A 20,397-nucleotide genomic window follows, 5' to 3' on the forward strand; every position below is an offset into this window, starting at 1 on the left:
TTCAGACGAACACTTCTCTCTGCTGCCTGTGCCGCTGAGTTACTCCAGCACTTTTGTGTCTTATCTTCGGTGTAAACCAACATCCGCAGCTCCTTCCTCCACATTTCCCGTCATTCGCGGGGATCGCCTTCACCTCCTCGCCGGCACCGGGATGGCGTCTGATATGATCCGGCAACACAGGCCCACGACCAAGACCAAACCGACCTCTACTATTTGCTCCACTTAAGAAACGACCACTCCCGTTTTAATACTTACCACAAATAAATCACAAGTGGGCCGCTCACTTCAACTTGGCCAACGCGACTGTGCCGTGTATTGACGTCCACAATCACACTTTTATTCGTCTGCGAAAGAGTAGGCTTCGGCCGCGCCAGGCATTGTGGGGGATGTAGTCCCCGTCAATCTCGCTCTCTCCTGCGGTGGAAATCACACGGACTACAATTCCCACAATCCCTTGCGAAGCAGGCTCAGGGACGGCATTGACTGTTTATTATCCACCAATTCACTGTAATTCATCGAACGTCACCGTTGGTAACATGGCGGAGCAGCGAGCGGAGGAGCTGCACCAGGAGGACACTGCCTCAAACAGAAACATAAGTAAGAGGCTTGAAGACTTCTTTGTTACATTTCATATCTGGGTGTCACCTTTTTTTTTCAGGGGAATAACTAGCCGGCATTTTTCTTTGTCTCTTCATAACATTTACATCTTCATATTGCTGTGATGGAGTTAGTCTGAAGGTCCGACCGCAGAGCTCCGTCTGAGGGCCTGATCCTGGTGACGGAGCCGGCAGGCAGATGTGGACTTGGCTCTCCGAGAGCTGAGCACCAGAGTTCCGAGACAGGGGGTGCAGGTAGTGCAGATACTTGTTAAAATTAGCAACTGTTCCTTGCGGTTACATTTCAGCAATCAAATTATTTAAACCTTTACATGATGATCGAAATTGTTTATGTTAAATTGAAGGTAAAACATCAGTTTTGTTACTCGCTGACATCTCTCTATATATTTCTGTAACGCGGTTGTAGGATACTCACAATTAATTCTATTCGAACTGAATATCGAGCAGATCGTATTAAGAGCGACAGAGATGGTCTATTTATTATCTCTTATCAAGTCTAATTTCATTCCCCCAGCTCCCATGGCTCTTTTTGTTTGTCTTCCACAGTTTTTTTTTCTCCCTGTACTTCAGATCTATTTAGAGAGCTTTTATATTGTATACATGATGATTGCTTTCGTTTAGTTTCGCTTTTCATTTCATTTTTATCCATGTTAATTTCCCCACTTTGCTTGGAGTTGTCTTGGAAATGCAAAAATAAATTTAAGTTTATAAATCTTTCAAAAAATCACCTGGATTACTAAAGCATATGTCAATAACTGAATGAAAACATCTTTATTTGTGTTGTAAAAGCAAGATGGATGAATATTGCAAATAACTATGGAGTAAACTATCTGAGGATTTGATCAGATTGCCTTGTCAAATAATCACTTTCAGATCTGAGATTCTCCTTGATTTAACATATGTGAATTTACCTTTCTCATCTTTGCCGCCATTGAATTGATTTGAATTGAATACTTTGGTGCTGACAGTTACAAAATATCCTGTGCCAGGTCCACCCTTGTTCTTTCCTTCTCTCTCCTTCCCCCCCCCCCCCCCCCCCCCCCCCCCCCCCCCCATCCCCCCCCCCCATAGCGTTCCCCCCTCGCTGGCTCCATCATCCACCATCCTCTAGTGCATTTTCTTTATCCACCCACTGTATTATCAATAGGAAGAGCATCTCCTGAAACATTAGTCTCACTGCTCGTATAGTATCTGTGGATTCCCAAAGATCCAATGAAGTATGTAGCATAGGGCTCAGATTCACAGAGTGTTTTTTTTTTTTGGAGAGTGCTAAACTTGGGGTTTGTTGAAATTGAGGATTATGCTGTTCTAATTCAGCCCTAATTGGGAAAGGGAGTGGGAAAAAAAGCAAGCAGGTGCTGGTAGATTATGATCAGCATGTACGAAAATGTAGGTTGGTTGACACATGGTCAGTGGTTATTAATTCCATTTACTTCTACTGAGTTAGTTAATCTAATCAATAAAACACGGCAAGGCACTTCAGAACCATGTCTGTGCATTTGGGAATTCTTGTCTGCTTACTGTATCTTGGACAATCACTGCATGATATTTTATCAGTCAGATGGACTTGAGGCCGAGGTTTGAATTTGCACAACAGCTGATGTCACATAGCTGAGTGCTTCATAGATTGCATGCGTTGGGGTCCATCACCATGCAGTTTAAGAGAGTGTAGCTGCTCTAGTTAACTAGAGTGGCATGAAAGAGCAGGCATGTTATTCAGGAGATCTCGCTCCCCCTCCCCCACTCGCCCAGCCCAAATCAACATGCTCTTTATCCAATATGCAGTTATGAATATTGATGGACAAGTGAGTTCCCTGGGATTGCAACCAAAACAAAATCCATAACACCAAGGCTGGCAGCTGTACAGGGAGGATAAGGAAAGACTGAAATAGAAGATAATAAGTAAATAGTGCAATAATTATAGGGGATCATGGGAATTCCATAGGTGGGGCAGCATTCTGATGTATCTGCATTTTGCAGACATGATTCCAGGATCGTGTGTTTCGACAATAATCAAAGGTATCACTGAGCAATTGCAGAATATTTTGGAAGGGGGAACCAGCCAGACTTTATGGTCCTTTATCAGTACCAATAACGGGTGGAAAATCTGCATTTCTGTAGATTTTCAGAAATTTAATAAGAGATTAAGAAATAGGGTCTCAGAGATGATAATCTCAATTTCATTTGGCTCCCTGTGCCAATGGTTATAGAAAGGGGAATGGTGCCAATGAGTGGTGTAGAAGAACAGCTTTGGACACTTAGGCTATTTGGACCAGTTCTGGGGAAGGTGGGATCTTTATAGGCCAGAAAGGTTGCATTTCAGCAAGGCAAGGACCAACACTTTCGAGAGGTTTTAAATCCTGACAAGGTCATGGTAAGATGAGCATTATTTAGAAGAGAGAAAAGTAGTGCTGGAAGTGGGAAGCAGAAATTTAGTGAGAAAATATGGAAGGCAGAGCAAAGAAAGGTTGGAAAATTAGATTTAGTTGGCTGTGCTTAATGTACATACAGTATGAGAGATGAGCTGCTCACCCCACAGGTGAAGAGAGTGTACAGTGCCCTCCATAATGTTAGGGACAAAGATCCTTCTTTTATTTATTTCCCTCAGTTCTCCACAATTAGTCATAAAAAAGTCACATGTGGTTAAAGTGCACATTGTTAGATTTTAATAAAGGCCATTTTTATACATTTTGGTTTCACCATGTAGAAATTACAGACATCGTCCCCCCATTTCAGGGCACCATAATGTTTGGGACAAATTGATTCACAGGTGTTTGTAATTGCTCAGGTGCGTTTAATTGCCCCCTTAATGCAGGTACAAGAGAGCTCGCAGCATCTAGTATTTCCTCCAGCCTTTCCATCACCTTTGGAAACTTTTATTGCTGTTTATCAACATGAGGACCGGTTGTGCCAATGAAAGTCAACAAAGCCATTATGAGACTGAGAAAGATGAATAAAACTGTTAAAGACATCAGCCAAACCTTAGGCTTACCAAAATTTTGGAACATCATTAAGAAGAAAGAGAGCACTGGTGAGCTGACTAATCGCAAAGGGACTGGCAGGCCAAGGAAAACCTCCACAGCTGGTGACAGAAGAATTTTCTCTATAATAAAGAAAACACCTGTCCGACAGATCAGAAACACCCTTCAGGTGTGGATTTGTCAATGACCACTGTCTGCAGAAGACTTCATGAACAGAAATACAGAGGCTACACTGCAAGATGCAAACCACTGGTTCGCCGCAAAAATAGGATGGCCAGGTTACAATTTGCCAAGTACTTAAAAGAGCAACCACAGTTCTGGAAAAAAGCTTTTGTGGACAGATGAGAAGGAGTGATGGCAAGAGCAAAGTTAGGAGGAGAGAAGGAATTGCCCAAGATCCAAAGCATACCACCTCATAGTGAAACACGTTGATGGGGGTGTAATGGCCTGGGCATGTATGGCTGCTGAAGGTACTGGCTCACTGATGATACAACTGCTGATGGTAGTAGCATAATGAATTGTATAGACACATCCTATCTGCTCAAGTTCAAACAAATGCGTCAAAACCCATTGGCCGGCAGTTCATTCTACAGCAAGACAATATCCCAAACATACTGCTAAAGCAACAAAGGAGTTTTTCAAAGCAAAAGAATGGTAAATTCTTGAGTGGCCAAGTCAATCACCCGATAGGAACCCAATTGAGCATGTCTTTTATATGCGGAAGAGAAAACTGAAGTGGACTAGCCCCCAAAACAAGCATAAGCCTAAGATGACTGAAATACAGGCCTGGAAGAGCATCACCAGAGAAGACACCCAGCTACTGGTGATGTCCATGAATCACAGACTTCAATCAGTCATTGCATGCAAAGGATATGCAACAAAATACTAACATGACTACTTTCATTTACATGACATTGCTGTGTCCCAAACATTATGGAGCCCTGAAATGGGGGGACTATGTATAAACACTGCTGTAATGTATAAAAATGGCCTTTATTAAAATCTGATAATGTGCGCTTTAACCATATGTGATTTTTTTTCTATTACATATCTCAAATTGTGGAATACAGGGGCAAATAAATAAATGACGGGTCTTTGTCCCAAACATTATGGAGGACACTGTAGCTGAAGAAAGATTAAATACCTACCAGACTGACAAAAAACAGCAAACAGATTGTTGGAAGAACTCAGCGGATCAGATGTCATCTGTGGAAGGAAATGGACAGACAACGCTTTGGGTCGGGACCCTTCTTCAATATTGAACCATGTGCCCAATGATTTGGAGAATCTCCATGATTCAGAGAATGATGGAAATGGAAACTAGAGAGAAACAGAGCAGATAACATGGACATACAGACAGAAAGAGACTAAAATTAAAAGGTGAAAGGGACCAATGTACAAACTATTGGGGGAAGAGTAATTGATAAGAGAAATAAAGATGCATTTTATATTAATCTTTCCATGACCGGTACCATAGACCATTTGTGGTATCGATAAATAAAAAATGACTCTATTGGAGAATGCTTTGTAATCGGCCAGAAGATAATATATTTATTTTATCAATATTAATATGTTAAAAATATCTTAATTGATTCTTTTTAATGTATACTATATTTTCAGCCCACTAAAAATACAATTTATTTTTGGACTATCATTTAGATATAATCTGATAATTTGAATTCAACAAAGTGGGTACTTAAAATATGACCTGGTAATTAAGCAAAGTTGATTGTACATAAATGATTCTGTTGGTTTTGATGAGTAAACAACCCTGCATCCTAGGAAGCAACGCAGAAAGCAGAGATAAGATCATGATACAGGAGTACACCGTGGTTTAAGATTTTCAAGAATAAATAATGTTTTTCTCTGAAGTTATGGGGCAGGAGCTATGGCTTGAGGGCACTTGGATCACAGCAGATTGAGTTGTGATATATTGAGAGAAGGACATGTGAGTGTAACATTAGGAATGTGCAAATGCCTCATGGGCATGTCAGTTTGCGTGAAGGAGCTATGAGAAGGCATGACTAGGTTTGTGATTTACGATTAAATCCTTTGATTTTTTTATTTTGAATGTGCCCAGTGAGGAGTTGTGAATCTGTTGAAGTAAGTGAACTGTTGGAAAACGGGCCTGTTGTACTTGTGTGGGTTAGAGTATTTTGAGATAAGCCATTTCACATGTTTTGGCCTGAAGGTAATTTGTTTTATTTATCACATAGCTAGTTGTTATAAGAACTAATTTATTGTGATAATAAAACCATAATGTTTTGTGATAATACTGTATTGAAGCTACAATATTAATCCACTAATCACATTCAGAAGTGAACATTAAGGATTTCTGCATTTCTTTTTTGGGAAGGGAGAATATTTCCTTTTTCTTTAAAAAATACTTCAAAACTGGATTTCTGCTGGCCATCACTTTTTTTCCATTATTTCATTTTAGCTTTCAGTTTTGGGAATGACAATGTTCAGGATGTTGGAAGTGTCACACCTGACGTGCACTCTGAGGCCGAATCCGCTGAACCAAACTTCAGTACTGCAACCACTACTGATGCACAACATGAAAACCTGTCTGAAACAATGGATCCAACCTCAACATCTGGAACAGCAGGTATGTCTAGAGGGAAGAAAGTAAAACGTCTCTGAAAAAATAACTATGTTACTCAGTTAATATGAGAGCTCGAAGAGACCTTGGCACAATCCATTCCTTCCGACCTCTCTGGTGATTTCCTGCCTCGCCTGTTTCCACAATAGTCTACTGCTCCTCAGGATAGTTCCTTTCTCCATCCTCATGCATTTACTTTCACTGCCTACCCCACTGCTCATCATTGACTGTAAAAGAGTATCATTACACTCTCAGCAACAAAATGGGCTTGCGTAGATTTGCTCTATGACAAATGACGCATATTGATTATTTTACTAATGAATACATTGTTTTAATATCGTTGGGGAATGTGGTTTATTTTAATTTATAATGGTATTTGCAGAGCACTGAAATATCTCATCTTTTTTCCTTACCAGAAAGGCACATTTCCATCCAACAGTCTCTGGCAGACTTGAAGAATCTTATAGATATTGAAGGCGGTAAGTGCTAGGCTGAACATTAAAAATAATTTGGAGAAAATGTCAGCTTAAAGGGCCGGTCCCATTAAGGCGATTTTCAGGCGATAAACTCACACTCACTCACTCACTCTTCACCAGTCCGTTATGCAGGTGGGGGAAAGGGCAAGCGAGGGGAGAGCTGTCTGAGTGAAATTCACACGGTGCAAAGCCAATGTGATACAGACACACTCTGCGATGAATAGGAAGGTTGGCGCTGTAATTAAGATGGTAAAAGCACAGTGTACGGGAAGGGTCACGTAAGTCCTTTTAAAGAGGGGGGGGTGAAAGGGTGAGAAGTGGGGGGGAAGGAGTGGAGACAACTTTTAAGAAGCCAGAGATACACGACATTAACATTACCGGTTGGTTATCATAGGTTCTGAAAACTACTGCTTACGTTTTTTTTTCCCCAATGACCCAATTACATTCACCGGTCAGCACCAGCTACAACCTATGAGAACTTTCAACCTCCTGGAAACCCACTAGGACCTCCTGGAAACCCACCTACGGCACGAGAATCCTCGCTACTCTCCATGGCGGCTTCATTCTGGTCGCCGCTAATTTTTCAACGTGGGAAAAATGGGGCCGTGACTAGTTTCCGGAATGCGGGAACTCCTCACGACCATGAAGGCGACTCCCCGGCAACTACCAGCGAACATGTGGCTACTATGTGATGACCGCAAAGTCTTCAGTCTGAAGAAGGGTCTCGACCCAAAACGTCACTTATTCCTTCGCTTCATAAATGCTGCCTCATCCGCTGAGTTTCTCCAGCATTTTTGTGTACCTTTGCATAGTCTCCAGCAGTCACTTAAAAAGTCGCCTAAGTGGGACAGACCCATTAGTAAATAAGGTAAATGGAGAAAATGTCCAATTTTTGAGCCTGCTATTCAATTCTTTTTCTTAATTACTTATGTGGCAAAACTCCAGCAAGATTAAACTTAGTGCATCCTTTAAAATTATGGTGTGTTATCGAGAGCACAGTACTTTAGAAATGCTCAACGAGTCATCAAAAATTCTTAAAGTTGCTTACTTTTTTAAAGCTTTTTTGCTTATTTGTTGGTGCTGCCAGTTTTACTCTTTCTCCTTTACTTTATATCTAACTACTTCATATCTAACTAAAAAGAGGAAGTGAGAAACACTAATCCATTCTCTACTGTTGCCAAAACATGAGGATTTGCTTCAATTAGAATGCATAGTGTGAACAGCATTTATTAGTTATCTCCAGTTGCGCTCAAATTTGGCAATGGTTCACTTTAAAGAACTGGGATCTGTGATGCAGATACATCAACAGCAGGGAATTCATAAGATTTTTGATCCACCATGATTTTATAAACAGGAGATAAGTGTTCAAAGCATGTTAGTTGGAAAGTAATTGGAGCCGAGAGTATTCTTGCATTTCAGCTAGTCATAACTGTATCCAAGGGTGTAAAGGGCCTGTCCCACTTGGCGATTTTTTCATGCGCTGCTGGCGGCATATCAGTGTCGTCAAAAGATTTAGAACATTTCAAAATCCAGCGGTGACAAAAAAATGTTGCGACACCACGCGTCATACGTCATCATGCCGCGTCACGACCGCATCACACCGCAAATTTTTCGGTGACCTGATACGTCAGTCAACGATGCCAGCAGTCGCCGAAAAAATCGCCGTGGGACAGGCCCTTAAATTTGGGAGCCTTGGTGAATTTTAAGAGTTATAATGAAAACTCTCCCCAGTATCCAAGTGTTTCCAAGCCAGATGAAGTGTATTAAGGAACTGCAGATGCTGGTTTAAACCAAAGATAGACACATAATGCTGGTAAACAAAACTGCTGGAGAAACTCAGCGGGTGAGGCAGCATCTATGGAGCAAAGGAAATAGGCAACGTTTCGGGTCGAGACCCTTCTTCAGACTTGTGTGAGGGTGGGTGGGGCAGGAAGAAGAAAGGAAGAAGTGGAGACAGTGGGCTGGGGGAGAGCGGGGAAGGGGAGGGGAAAGCAAGGACTACCTGAAATTAGAGAAGTCAATGCCCATACCACTAGGGTGTAAACTGCCCAAGTGAAATATGAGGTGCTGCTCCACCAACTTACGGTGGGCCTCACTCTGGCCATGGAGGAGGCCCAGGACAGAAAGGTCGGATTCGGAATGGGAGGGGGAGTTTAAGTGCTGAGCCACCGGGAGTTCAGGTTGGTTATTGCGAACTGAGCGGAGGTGATGGGCGAAGCGATCGCCAAGCCTACGCTTGGTCTCACCGATGTAGAGCAGCTGACACCTAGAGCAGCGGATGCAATAGATGAGGTTGGAGGAGGTGCAGGTGAGCCTCTGCCGAACCTGGAAAGACTGCTTGGGTCCTTGAATGGCGTCGAGGGGAGAGATAAAGCGACAAGTGTAGCATTTTCTGCTGAGTTTCTCCAGCATTTGTGTCTACGTTCGATTTTCCAGCATCTGCAGTTCCTTCTTAAACACAAAATGCTGGAGTTACTCAGCGGGAAAGGCAGCATCTCTGGAGGGAAGGAAGGGTGACGTTTCGAGACTGAAGAAGGGTCTCGACCCGAAATGTCACCCATTCCTTCTCTCTAGAGATGCTGCTTGTCCCGCTGAGTTATTCCAGCATTTTGTGTCTATCTTTTGTTTCCAAGCAAGACTATTGTAGGATGTGAAACTCAAGACAACAGCAATAATCTATTATCTGAAAATAGGTGAGTTTGATGCTTGTTTGATCTGAAAACTACAGATCTTTGTTATTTTTTAGGCACTGCCATCTGATAAACACTGGTTACAAATTGATTCAAAATAGCAATGTAGAAATTTGTCAGAGAGATCAAATATTATTCATGTAATCTTCATTTCCCTTTTTTTACTGTCTGATCTTGTTGAATAATCACAATTGGCAACATGTTTTATCAGCTGGTAAGAAGACCTGCCCTTTGTGTCCGGAAGAAAAGTTCAAGCCCAACTATAGTCACAAGCTACGAAGACATTTGCAACATCTACATTGGAAAGTGTCCATAGACTTTGAAGGTAACATTTTCTCCTGCTATGTCACTCTTCCCACAACAAACATATTGGTTTATTATGGTCGTATGTACCAGATAGAGTAAGAAACATTTTGTTTTGCATACTATCCAGTCAAATAATACTAAACCAGAGTACATCATGGTAGTACATTAAAGAGTAAAACAAACATTGCAGAATATAGTGTTACAGCCACACAAAAAAGGTGGTTAGAAAAAGTGCAGGGAGCAAATCAAGGTTGTTTAGGAGATCGGGAATAGCATGTCAGAGGTCCGTTCAAGAGTCTGATTACAGCTGTTTTCTGAATAGGATGCTTTCTATGGTGCTTCTGGAGAAATTGCTAAGAGTCATCAGAGACATGCCAAATTTTCTTGGATTTCTGAGGAAGTGGTGTGTTTCTTGGGCCAATGTCCTGTCAATGTGGTTGCACCAGGACAAATTGTTGATGGCCTTTACACCTAGGAGTTTAAAGCTTTCAATCATGTCTAATTTAACCATATTGATATTGAATGGGGCGTGTATTCCATCCCATATCTTTGTTGATGAACACTTCCTTGGTCTTGCTGACATTCAGAGAGAGGTTATTATCTTGGCACCATGCTACTAAACTCTTGTTCTACTTTCTGTACAGAGTCTCGTCGTTGTTTGAGATCCGTATCACAGGGTGGTGTCATCTGCATACTTGTAAATGGAGTTAGAGCAGAATTTGGCCATATATTCATAATAACAACATTATTTGTACAGCACTTTTCATACAATTGAATGCAACCCAAAGTGCTTTCCACAAAACACGGGTCCAAACAACAAAACAATTTAAAGCAGTAAGCACCACATAGGCAATTTTTTACATAAAAAGCACAGATTTATTAAAAAACTATAAAATATAGAATTAGGAGTGTAAAAGGACAAAGGATGTAAAGTCAGTTAAAAGCTTGATTGAAAATATAAGTTTTTAGCTGCCGTTTAAAAATGTTAACTGAGTGGGCGTCTCTCATAGCCCTGGTTAGGGTATTCCACAGCTTGGGGGCGTAATTGAAAAAGGCTGCTTCACCAATTTTCTTATTGCAGCATTGAGTGGGTAACAGGCCGGCATCAGAAGACCTGAGTGCATGAGTAGGGGGCATAAGGAGGGACTCTGTAAAATATGCTGCTCCTAAGGGGAATATAGCAGGGGACTGAGAACACAGGCTTGCGGATACCAGTTTTGGGAATTATCATGGCAAGATGCTTTCTTGTCTGTTCCTACTGAATGAATGAATGAACAAAACTGTATTCACACGCTCCTCAATAACCAATTTCTAGGCCTCAATTGCCTCATCTTCACCATGGATGTCCAGTTCCTTTCCGCCTCGTCTCGAGGCCCTCCAGTTCTTCCGTGAACAGAGACCCAATCGGTTTCCCTCTACCAACACTCTCCTCTACCTGACAGACCCTGAATCCACTCTCACAGCTTCTATTTCAACTCCTCTAATTTTCTTCGCGTTAAAGGTGTAGCCATGGGGAATTGCATTATTGCTGCCATTTTTTAGTTACGTTGAACAATCCTTATTCCAAACGTACACTGGCCCTATCCCCCAACTCTATTTCCTCTACATCGATGACTGCATTGTGGCTACCTCCTGCGCCCATGCAGAACTCGTTGAATTCTGTATCTTGACCACTAGCTTCCACCCGCTCAAAAATACTTGGAATATCTCTGACACCTCTCTCCCCTTTTTTTAATCTCTCTGTCTTCATCAACTGACATCAACAACACACCGACCGACTCCCACAGTTATCTGGACTACACCTCCTCGCACCCTGCCTCTTGCAAAGATGTTATTCCCCATTCACAATTTCTCTGTTTCTGCCGTGTCTGCTCCCAAGATGAGACTTTCCATTCTAGGACATCTGGCTTCCTCCCTCCTGCTATCATTATTGGATCCCTCACCCGCATCTCCTCTGTGTCCTGTAGTTCTGCCCTCGCTTCCCCCCCCCCCCCCCCCCCCCCCCCCCCCCCCCCCCCCCCCCCCCCCCCCCTTTTCCAGAACAAGGATCAAGTTTCCCCCAGTCCCACCCATCAGACACCGCATCCCAATACCCCCAGGAGTAGGCCATTTGGCCCTTCAAGCCAGCACCGCCATTCAATGTGATCATGGCTGATCATCCCCAATCAGTTTCCCCTTCTCCCCATATCCCCTGACTCCCGCTATCTTTAAGAGCCCTATCCAGCTCTCTCTTGAAAGTAAGACAACCGGCCTCCACCGAGGCAAGAATTCCATAGACTCTCTGTGCAGGAGTAGGCCATTCGGTCCCTTCGAAATGCCGTACACCGCCATTTAAACTATGGGCCCTGGCTGATCATCCAACCCAACATCCCGAACCTGCTCCAACTCTCCATACCAACCTGATCCCCACCAGCCACAAGGGCCACATCTAACTCCCTCCAGTCCTTACATTTTCACCCCATCAGACACCGCATCCAACACGTCATTCTAGACAATAGGTGCAGGAGTAGGCCATTAGGCCCTTCAAGCCAGCACCGCCATTCAATGTGATCATGGCTGATCATCCCCAATCAGTACCCAAGCAACGTTCCTGCCTTCTCCCCATACCCCCTGACTCCGCTATCTTTAAGAGCCCTATCCAGCTCTCTCTTGAAAGTATCCAGAGAACCGGCCTCCACCTGAGGCAGAGAATTCCATAGACTCTCTGTGAGGAAAAAGTGTTTCCTCGTCTCCGTTCTAAATGGCGTACCCCTTATTCTTAAACTGTGGGCCCTGTTTCTGGACTCCCCCAACATTGGGAACATTCTCCAACATTTCCGCCACTTTCAACGTGACCCCACCACCAATTACATCTTCCCATTCCCACCCCTCTCCACCGTTTCACTCCTTTTGCAATTCCTTGGTTCACACATCCCTTCCCCACCAAACCACCCCTACTTACCACTCCAACCACTGGTGATGTAACACCCACCCCTGTACCTCGTGCCGCACATCCATCCAGGGATCCCAGGAGTCTTTCCAGGTGAGAGAGAAGTTGACGTGCGCCTCCTCTAACTTTTGGTACATTCGGTGTTCTTGACGTGATCTTCTTTACAAGGGCGAGACCAAGTGTAGACTCGGCGACTATTTAATCGAAAACTTGCGCTCAGACTGCTGGATCTCCTGGTTGCTAACCATTTTATCTCTTCTTCCCACCCTCGTATTGACTTTTCTGGCATGGGCCTTCTCCATTGCCAGGGCGTTGCTACATGCAAACAGGAGGAACAGCACCTCATATTCTGTTTGGGCAGTTTACAATCTAATAACATGAACATTGAATTCTCCAGTTTTAGGTAACTATCCAAAAGACAAACCTTCCTTCCTCCACCATTTTCCCAATTCCCTGTACCTCCCTTAGACGCTCCTATTTCTCCCTTCCTCCTCCCCTTTCACCTATATTTTTTCCGTTTGATTCGAAATTCTAACCTTATCCCACACTTTTTGTCTTATCTCTTTAATTTGTCCAACCATACATCTATTGCCCCCCCCCCCCCCCCCCCCGCATTTACTTATCACTTGCCAGGCTTTGTCTTGCCCCTCCTCTCTTCCAGCACCCCCCCCCTCACCCCACCTCAATCAGTTTGAAGAAGGGTTCTGACCAGAAACATAACCTAACCATGTACTCCAAAGATGCTGCCTGACTCGCTAAGTTACTCCAGCATTTGTGTCTTTTCCTGAGGATGTAGCTACTCATTAAGAGTTCAACTAAACCTGCTTAGAAACTGTAGGCAGCATTCAAAACGGACAACTGTGACACTAAGTTGCTGATTGTTAAAAAATAACTTTATCACTCACTTTTACTAATGACCAAAAAGAGGGTGAATGCTGATCCAATGCATTTATATTGGTTTTATTTCTCGTCACTCGCTTCCTACTACAAAATAACACAAGCACCTCTTTTCCCAAACGTTTCTAGAAAAATCCCGCTGAACCCTATGTGAACATCCCTACGATATGTTAATGAAAATCAAGCATCTATAAATTCAACGGATACTTCTTGGGGGTCTCCAGCCTTTTGTTTAGCTTTGGCAAGAATGGTTTTCCCACTCCAAATTGACTGCAGAGGTTTCAAATCCTGATTTCTCTTGCTTTGAGGTTGTTGGTGCTATAGCATTTGTTGAAAAATTCTGGGTACTTTTCAATAAGGGGCTCCTTGAACTACTTCATAAATTATTTTCCAGTACCAAGTTTCGAACGGCATAACTGCTTCATGACCATTTCCAAACCTTGGCTTTAAAACAGAAACCCTTTATGTGATATGCCAATCGCTGCTCTGACAGGTTCTATTCAGTCTACAGCTTTGGCTTATTATGGAGCAATCAAACTTTGTATCGTATGATTCAAATTCAAGTAGCTCTTCTTTGCTTTGATAAAAATTACAGTTACTATAAATAAAACTGTTTCTCCAACAATTGTGAAATAAAGACATTCAGATGAGTTTCCATTTCAAGAAGATGGCTGGTCATGGAAATAAAATACTTGATTGTATAGCTGTCTGGCCGATAAGCAGAGTAGTTAGAAAGCAGAGAAACGAAATGATATGTTAGAACTTTATTTATCCCAGGTGGGCAATTGGTCTGCCAACAGTCATAAAACACAACAAGATATATGACCCACAAAATTAAAGTGACGAGTGGAAAGTCCAGGATTGGGGAATGTGCAAACACTGGGGAGGGGGGGAAGGGGAGTCAGTCTACCCCACGACAGAAGGGGGAGGAGTTGTACAGTTTGATACCCGCAAGGAAAAAGGATCTCCTGTGGCGTTCTGTGCTGCATCTTGGTGGAACCAGTCTGTTGCAGAAGGTGCTCCTCAGGTTGACCAGGAGAGGGTAAGCAGTGTTGTCCAAGATGCTCTGCAGTTTGAGGAGCATCCTCCCCTCCGAGACCATCCCCAGTGAATCAAACGCCAACCCCAGGACGGCGCCAGCCTTCCTGATGGGCTTGTTAATTCTGTTGGCATCCGCCGCAGCCTTCGCCCTGCTGCCCCAGCACTCGACAGCGAAGAAGATGGCACTGGCCACCACCGATTGGTAAAACATCTGCAGCATCTTACTGCAGACGTTGAAAGAGCAGAGCCTCCTCAGAAAGTACAGATGGTTCTGTCCCTTCTTATACCATGCCTCAGTGTTCCTGGACCAGTCCAGTTTACTGTCCAGGTAAACAAGGTACTTGTACTCCTTGGTAAACTGCACATCCACACCCTTGATGGAGACGGGGGACAGGGGAGTTCCTCTCTTCCTAATGTCCACCACTAACTCGTTAATCTTGTTGGTGTTGAGCTGCAGGTGATTTAGCCAATACCACTCAACAAAGACAGCTCCACACAATGTTTGGCCTGTACCTGAATTTGGCAATAAAAAGAGCTATAGATTAAAACACAAGACTACTGAAACGCACACCTCTATACTCACAATGGAAGAGCTGCACTGCAGATGGACACACAGGTGCACTGCAGAGAGCCTTGCATGCTGACAGGGAAGCAGAGAGCAGAGCTAAGCAAGGTGACACATACAGATAGATTGTGATGTAACCTTAAGGGAATCAGTAAACCTGGTAGTGCTTCTGCCTAGTGAGCCTGTACTGAGATAAATCATTTCTCTTTGGTATTTAGTCTTTATGTAAGGGGGTAATTTGATATCCTGATTAAATAGTGCACGTGTGAGCTATAGCTTTGTAAAATTTAATTGTGCTTTGCTTACTGAATTTATCTGAGTGTATTAATTTGATTCATTTGAAAATCAGGTGCTCTCTTGGATTTTTTCTTCCAGTAATTCCTACCTTTACTTCATTGTAAAGAATCCATCCGGTTTATCCTGATGCATAAGCCAATATTCAGTCTTTTTACCTGGACACTTTGCAACTTTCTTCTCAAAATAAATGAGTTGATTCCTTTCATTTCTTGGATATCCAGTGCTAATAAATGAAGGGACTCCTCTATCAAATAGTGCCGTGGAATTTTTTGTATGCATGTAACTTCTAACTTTTCTTGTCATTAAGCTACCAGGATTTGTTTAGTTTAGTTTAGAGATACAGCATGGAAACAGGCCCTTCGGCCCACCGAGTCCGCACCAACCAGTGATCCCCGCATATTAACACTACCCTATGCACACGAGTGACAATTTACACATACACCAAGCCAATTAACCTTCAAACCTGTACGTCTTTCGAGTGCCTATTGTTTTTAGATGAATAAGTGATTGGGTTAATTTATGAAAGCATGAGATATGGCTCAAGTAAGTCAGGTGACAAAGAGAAAGAGTGGACTCATTCTTCACATGCTATTTGCTGATGTCTAAATGAACACAGCTTCTATGGTCATCATAAGGCTATCAAGCAACTTGAAGAGGGGTCGTTAAAAAGGGATCAACCCCCCCTCCCCCCCAAGAATCAAAATCTATTTGCAAAATAATCACAAGCTTGCCTTTTATTATAAAGCCAAGAAAATGGGTAGCTTATTTTATATACTGCCAATATTTTGCCTCAATAGCTGATCAAGTGCAGACTGTTTGCTCCTCTGCTTACTAATTCTTACTGAATTCACTTTACAACAGGTTACAGAATGTGTATCTGTCACTTAGCCTGCCGACGAATGAAAACCAACCTCAATGGAGAACAGGTAAAAGGAACATGTGCCTTCTAAATGTTCCTGGTGATTCATTATTACAACAATATATAATCATTCATAAAAAATAATTATTAATACTCTTTAAATCCTGCTTTCCTAATTTTCTGCACTGTTTTCATTTGTGAAAATAGAATACTCCGTTTGCTGATATGGATGTTCTCAGCATTTCCATAACAATCATTTCGTAGAACAATGAAACGCCTGCAATTATCTAGCATGAAATATTTATTCTCGGATGTGAGAATAAGCTTTCACTTGGTCATTTGTCATCAGTATAGATATCATAGATCAGACAATTATCACTAACACAAACTACAGTGGGAAATTTATGTCAAATGGATGTGACAAAGTTCTCAGTGATAGAACTTCTGATTTAATGTACATTTCTACTTCCAGGTGCCAGTGCGGATTGGAGCACACTACCATTGCATTGTCTGCTCAGCCACGATTGCACGGAGAACAGACATGATCAGTCACATAACACGGCACTTGAACAAAGGAGATACAGAAGCAAGCTTCACTGGAGGTGCATGAAATATGTTTGGATGACTTGAAATGAGTGGAAATTGATTATCTTTGAGCGCATTATTTCAAAAACATTTTCTTAAAAACTATATAGCAGCTAATGCCCGAGCAGCCATCTCAAATCGACTGAAGCTGACCAATCTAGGTTTACACAGTGGCTGTCACAACGCTGCGCCATATCAGTTTTTCTAGGCTCAAGAATTAAAACCTCAGCCGGATCTCTTACTGAAGTTCAGTGGCTGCTGCAGGCAAATGTATACATAGAAACATAGAAATTAGGTGCAGGAGTAGGCCATTCGGCCCTTCGAGCCTGCACCGCCATTCAATATGATCATGGCTGATCATCCAACTCAGTATCCCGTACCTGCCTTCTCTCCATACCCTCTGATCCCCTTAGCCACAAGGGCCACATCTAACTCCCTCTTAAATATAGCCAATGAATATAGCCTCGACTACCCTCTGCGGCAGAGAGTTCCAGAGATTCACCACTCTCTGTGTGAAAAAGGTCTTCTTCTCATCTCGGTTTTTAAAGGATTTCCCCCTTATCCTTAAGCTGTGACCCCTTGTCCTGGACTTCCCCAACATCGGGAACAATCTTCCTGCATCTAGCCTGTCCAACCCCCTTAAGAATTTTGTAAGTTTCTATAAGATCCCTTCTCAATCTCCTAAATTCTAGAGAGTATAAAACAAGTCTATCCAGTCTTTCTTCATAACACAGCCCGGACATCACAGGAATCAGTCTGGTGAACCTTCTCTGCACGCCCTCTATGGCAATAATGTCCTTCCTCAGGTTTGGAGACCAAAACTGTACGCAATACTCCAGGTGTGGTCTCACCAAGACCCTGTACAACTGCAGTAGAACCTCCCTGCTCCTATACTCAAATCCTTTTGCTATGAAAGCTAACATACCATTCGCTTTCTTTACTGCCTGCTGCACCTGCATGCCTACCTTCAATGACTGGTGTACCATGACACCCAGGTCTCGCTGCATCTCCCCCTTTCCCAATCGGCCACCATTTAGATAATAGTCTGCTTTCCCGTTTTTGCCACCAAAATGGATAACCTCACATTTATCCACATTATACTGCATCTGCCAAACATTTGCCCACTCACCCAGCCTATCCAAGTCATCTTGCAGTCTCCTAGCATCCTCCTCACAGCTAACAAGAGAGTCAAGAGTCAATTTAATTGTCATTTGGACCCCTGGAGGTCCAAACGAAATGCCGTTTCTGCAGCCATACATTAACACTGCCCCGCAGCTTAGTGTCATCCGCAAACTTGGAGATATTGCCTTCAATTCCCTCATCCAGATCATTAATATATATTGTAAATAGCTGGGGTCCCAGCACTGAGCCTTGCGGTACCCCACTAGCCACTGCCTGCCATTGTGAAAAGGACCCGTTTACTCCTACTCTTTTGCTTCCTGTTTGCCAGCCAGTTCTCTATCCACATCAATACTGAACCCCCAATGCCGTGTGCTTTAAGTTTGTCTGCATTGATGTCTGTTCAATGCATCTTACTTTATTGTAAAAATCAAAAAAAAAACTGCAGATGCTGGAAATCTGAAATTAATATAGAAAATGGTGAAAATACCCAACATGCCTGGCAGCAGTTGTGGAAAGAAAAACAGTGTTGATATTTTGGATTGAAAAACAGGAAAAGAGAGAAAACAAGTTGTTTTACAGCTGCAGAGGTCGGGGTGGGGGGTGGGGGGAGAGGGAGAGACCTACACACAAAATACTGGAGTAACTCATTGGGACAGGCAGCATCTCTGGAGAGAAGGAATGGGTTATGTTTCAGGTCGTGACCCCGGAAATGGAATTAGAATCGGCTATATTATCCCTGAATCGCGAATAGGCTTCAGGTGCTGGACATGCCACTTTCGTTCCAATCTTCTGCTGGCACTTAACAAACAAAAAACTGCTGGAGGAGCCTTTTGTGTCTCCATTCTGCTGGCACTCAGTGTTTGGAGAATTACTTGAGATACCAAAGAACATCTTTGGAAAATAATCTGTGTTAAAATATCTCTGGTTCGGGGTAGAGAAGTCTGATAAAGGGTCTTGATCCAAAACGTCACCTATTCCTTTTCTACAGAGATGCTGCCTGACTTGCAGAGTTACTCCAGTATTTTGTGTCTATCTTCAGTGAAAACCAGCATCTGCAGTTCCTTCTAACACAAAGAATACTTACTTGGCTCATGAGAGAGTACAGAGGAGATTTACTAGAATGTTGCCTGGGTTTCAACAACTAAGTTACAGAGATAGGTTGAATAAGTTAGGTCTTTATTCTCTGGAGCGCAGAAGGTTAAGGGGGGACCTGATAGAGGTCTTTACAATGATGGGAGGGATAGACAGAGTTGATGTCGACAAGCTTTTCCCTTTGAGAATAGGGAAGATTCAAACAAGACTAAGGGAAAAAAGTTGTTCGGCACGGACTTGTAGGGCTGAGATGGCCTGTTTCCGTGCTGTAATTGTTATATGGTTATATGGCTAATTTGTAGTTCATGTGGATGCTATTGAAATACATGAGCTTCATTCCATTATCCTGAACTGTACAGAACAGTTAATAATGTACACCCTATATTTCATGTTGCTTATATAACCAGCTAATGAAAACGGACAAGCAGAAATAATAGAGACTACTTCTAGTCAAGAGACAAGATAGTTTTATTGTCATATGTCCCAGATAGGACAATTAAATTCTTGCTTGCCGCAGCACAACAGAATATGTAAACATAATACAGAACAGGAGATAAAAGTTCAGTGTGTCTATATACCATAGACCATATATATATGTACACAATAAATAAACAGATAAAGTGCAATAGACTGTTATTGGTCAGAGCTTGTTTGACGTCATATTTAGTAGCATGATGGCGGTGGGGAAGAAGCTGTTCTTGAACCTGGATGTGCCAGATTTCCGGCTCCTGTACCTTCTTCCCGATGGTAACGAAGAGATGAGTGTGTGGCCAGGATGGTGTGGGTCTTTGATGATGCTGGCAGCCTTTTTGAGGCAGTGACTGCGATAGATCCCTTCGATGGTGGGGAGGTCAGAGCCGATGATGGACTGGGCAATGGTCATAACTTTCTGCATTCTTTTCCGCTCCTGGACATTCAACTTGCCGAACCAAGCCACGATGCAGCCAGTCAGAATGCCCTGTACTGTGCACCTGTAGAGGTTCGAGAGAGTCCTCCCTCACATACCGACTCTCTGTAGTCCCTAATCTTCTCAGGAAGTAGAGGCGCTGATGTGCCTTCTTTATAACTGCATCAGTGTGCTGGGACCAGGAAAGATCTTCTGAAATATGCACGCCCAGAAATTTGAAATTCTTGATCCTTTCCACCATCATCCCATTGATATAAAAGGGATTGTGGGTCCCCATCCTACCCCTTCCAAAGTCCACAATCAATTCCTTGTTTTTGCTGGTGTTGAGAGCCAGGTTGTTGTGCTGGCACCATTTGGTCAATCGGTCGATCTAGTACACACCTTTCTATGCAATTCATCAGTTTAATAGAATTGTGCCACTTTTGCTAAAC

The 20,397-nt window shown here is 42.8% G+C and overlaps 2 protein-coding genes across 4 annotated transcripts in view; one reads left to right on the plus strand and one right to left on the minus strand.

Moving 5' to 3' along the window:
* The window catches only part of swt1 (SWT1 RNA endoribonuclease homolog), an 87,362-nt gene extending 86,968 nt beyond the window's left edge, over positions 1 to 394 (minus strand). The window contains exon 1 of one of the 2 annotated variants that reach the window (XM_055642170.1): positions 256 to 394. The gene's annotated coding sequence lies outside the window, so the exon portion shown is untranslated. The other variant, XM_055642171.1, reaches the window with a different exon arrangement.
* A 76-nt stretch (positions 395 to 470) lies between these two features.
* trmt1l (tRNA methyltransferase 1-like) overlaps positions 471 to 20,397 on the plus strand; it is a 54,291-nt gene continuing 34,364 nt past the window's right edge. For both annotated transcript variants that reach the window (XM_055642172.1, XM_055642173.1), the window contains exons 1-6: positions 471 to 597; positions 6,039 to 6,206; positions 6,617 to 6,679; positions 9,578 to 9,691; positions 16,263 to 16,327; positions 16,733 to 16,862. In XM_055642172.1, the coding sequence (XP_055498147.1) occupies positions 537 to 597; positions 6,039 to 6,206; positions 6,617 to 6,679; positions 9,578 to 9,691; positions 16,263 to 16,327; positions 16,733 to 16,862 (601 nt within the window). In that variant the 5' untranslated portion in view covers positions 471 to 536. The remainder of the gene's footprint in view (positions 598 to 6,038; positions 6,207 to 6,616; positions 6,680 to 9,577; positions 9,692 to 16,262; positions 16,328 to 16,732; positions 16,863 to 20,397) is intronic.

This window comes from Leucoraja erinacea, chromosome 10 (assembly GCF_028641065.1).
Source record: "Leucoraja erinacea ecotype New England chromosome 10, Leri_hhj_1, whole genome shotgun sequence".
Classification (NCBI taxonomy): domain Eukaryota; kingdom Metazoa; phylum Chordata; class Chondrichthyes; order Rajiformes; family Rajidae; genus Leucoraja; species Leucoraja erinaceus.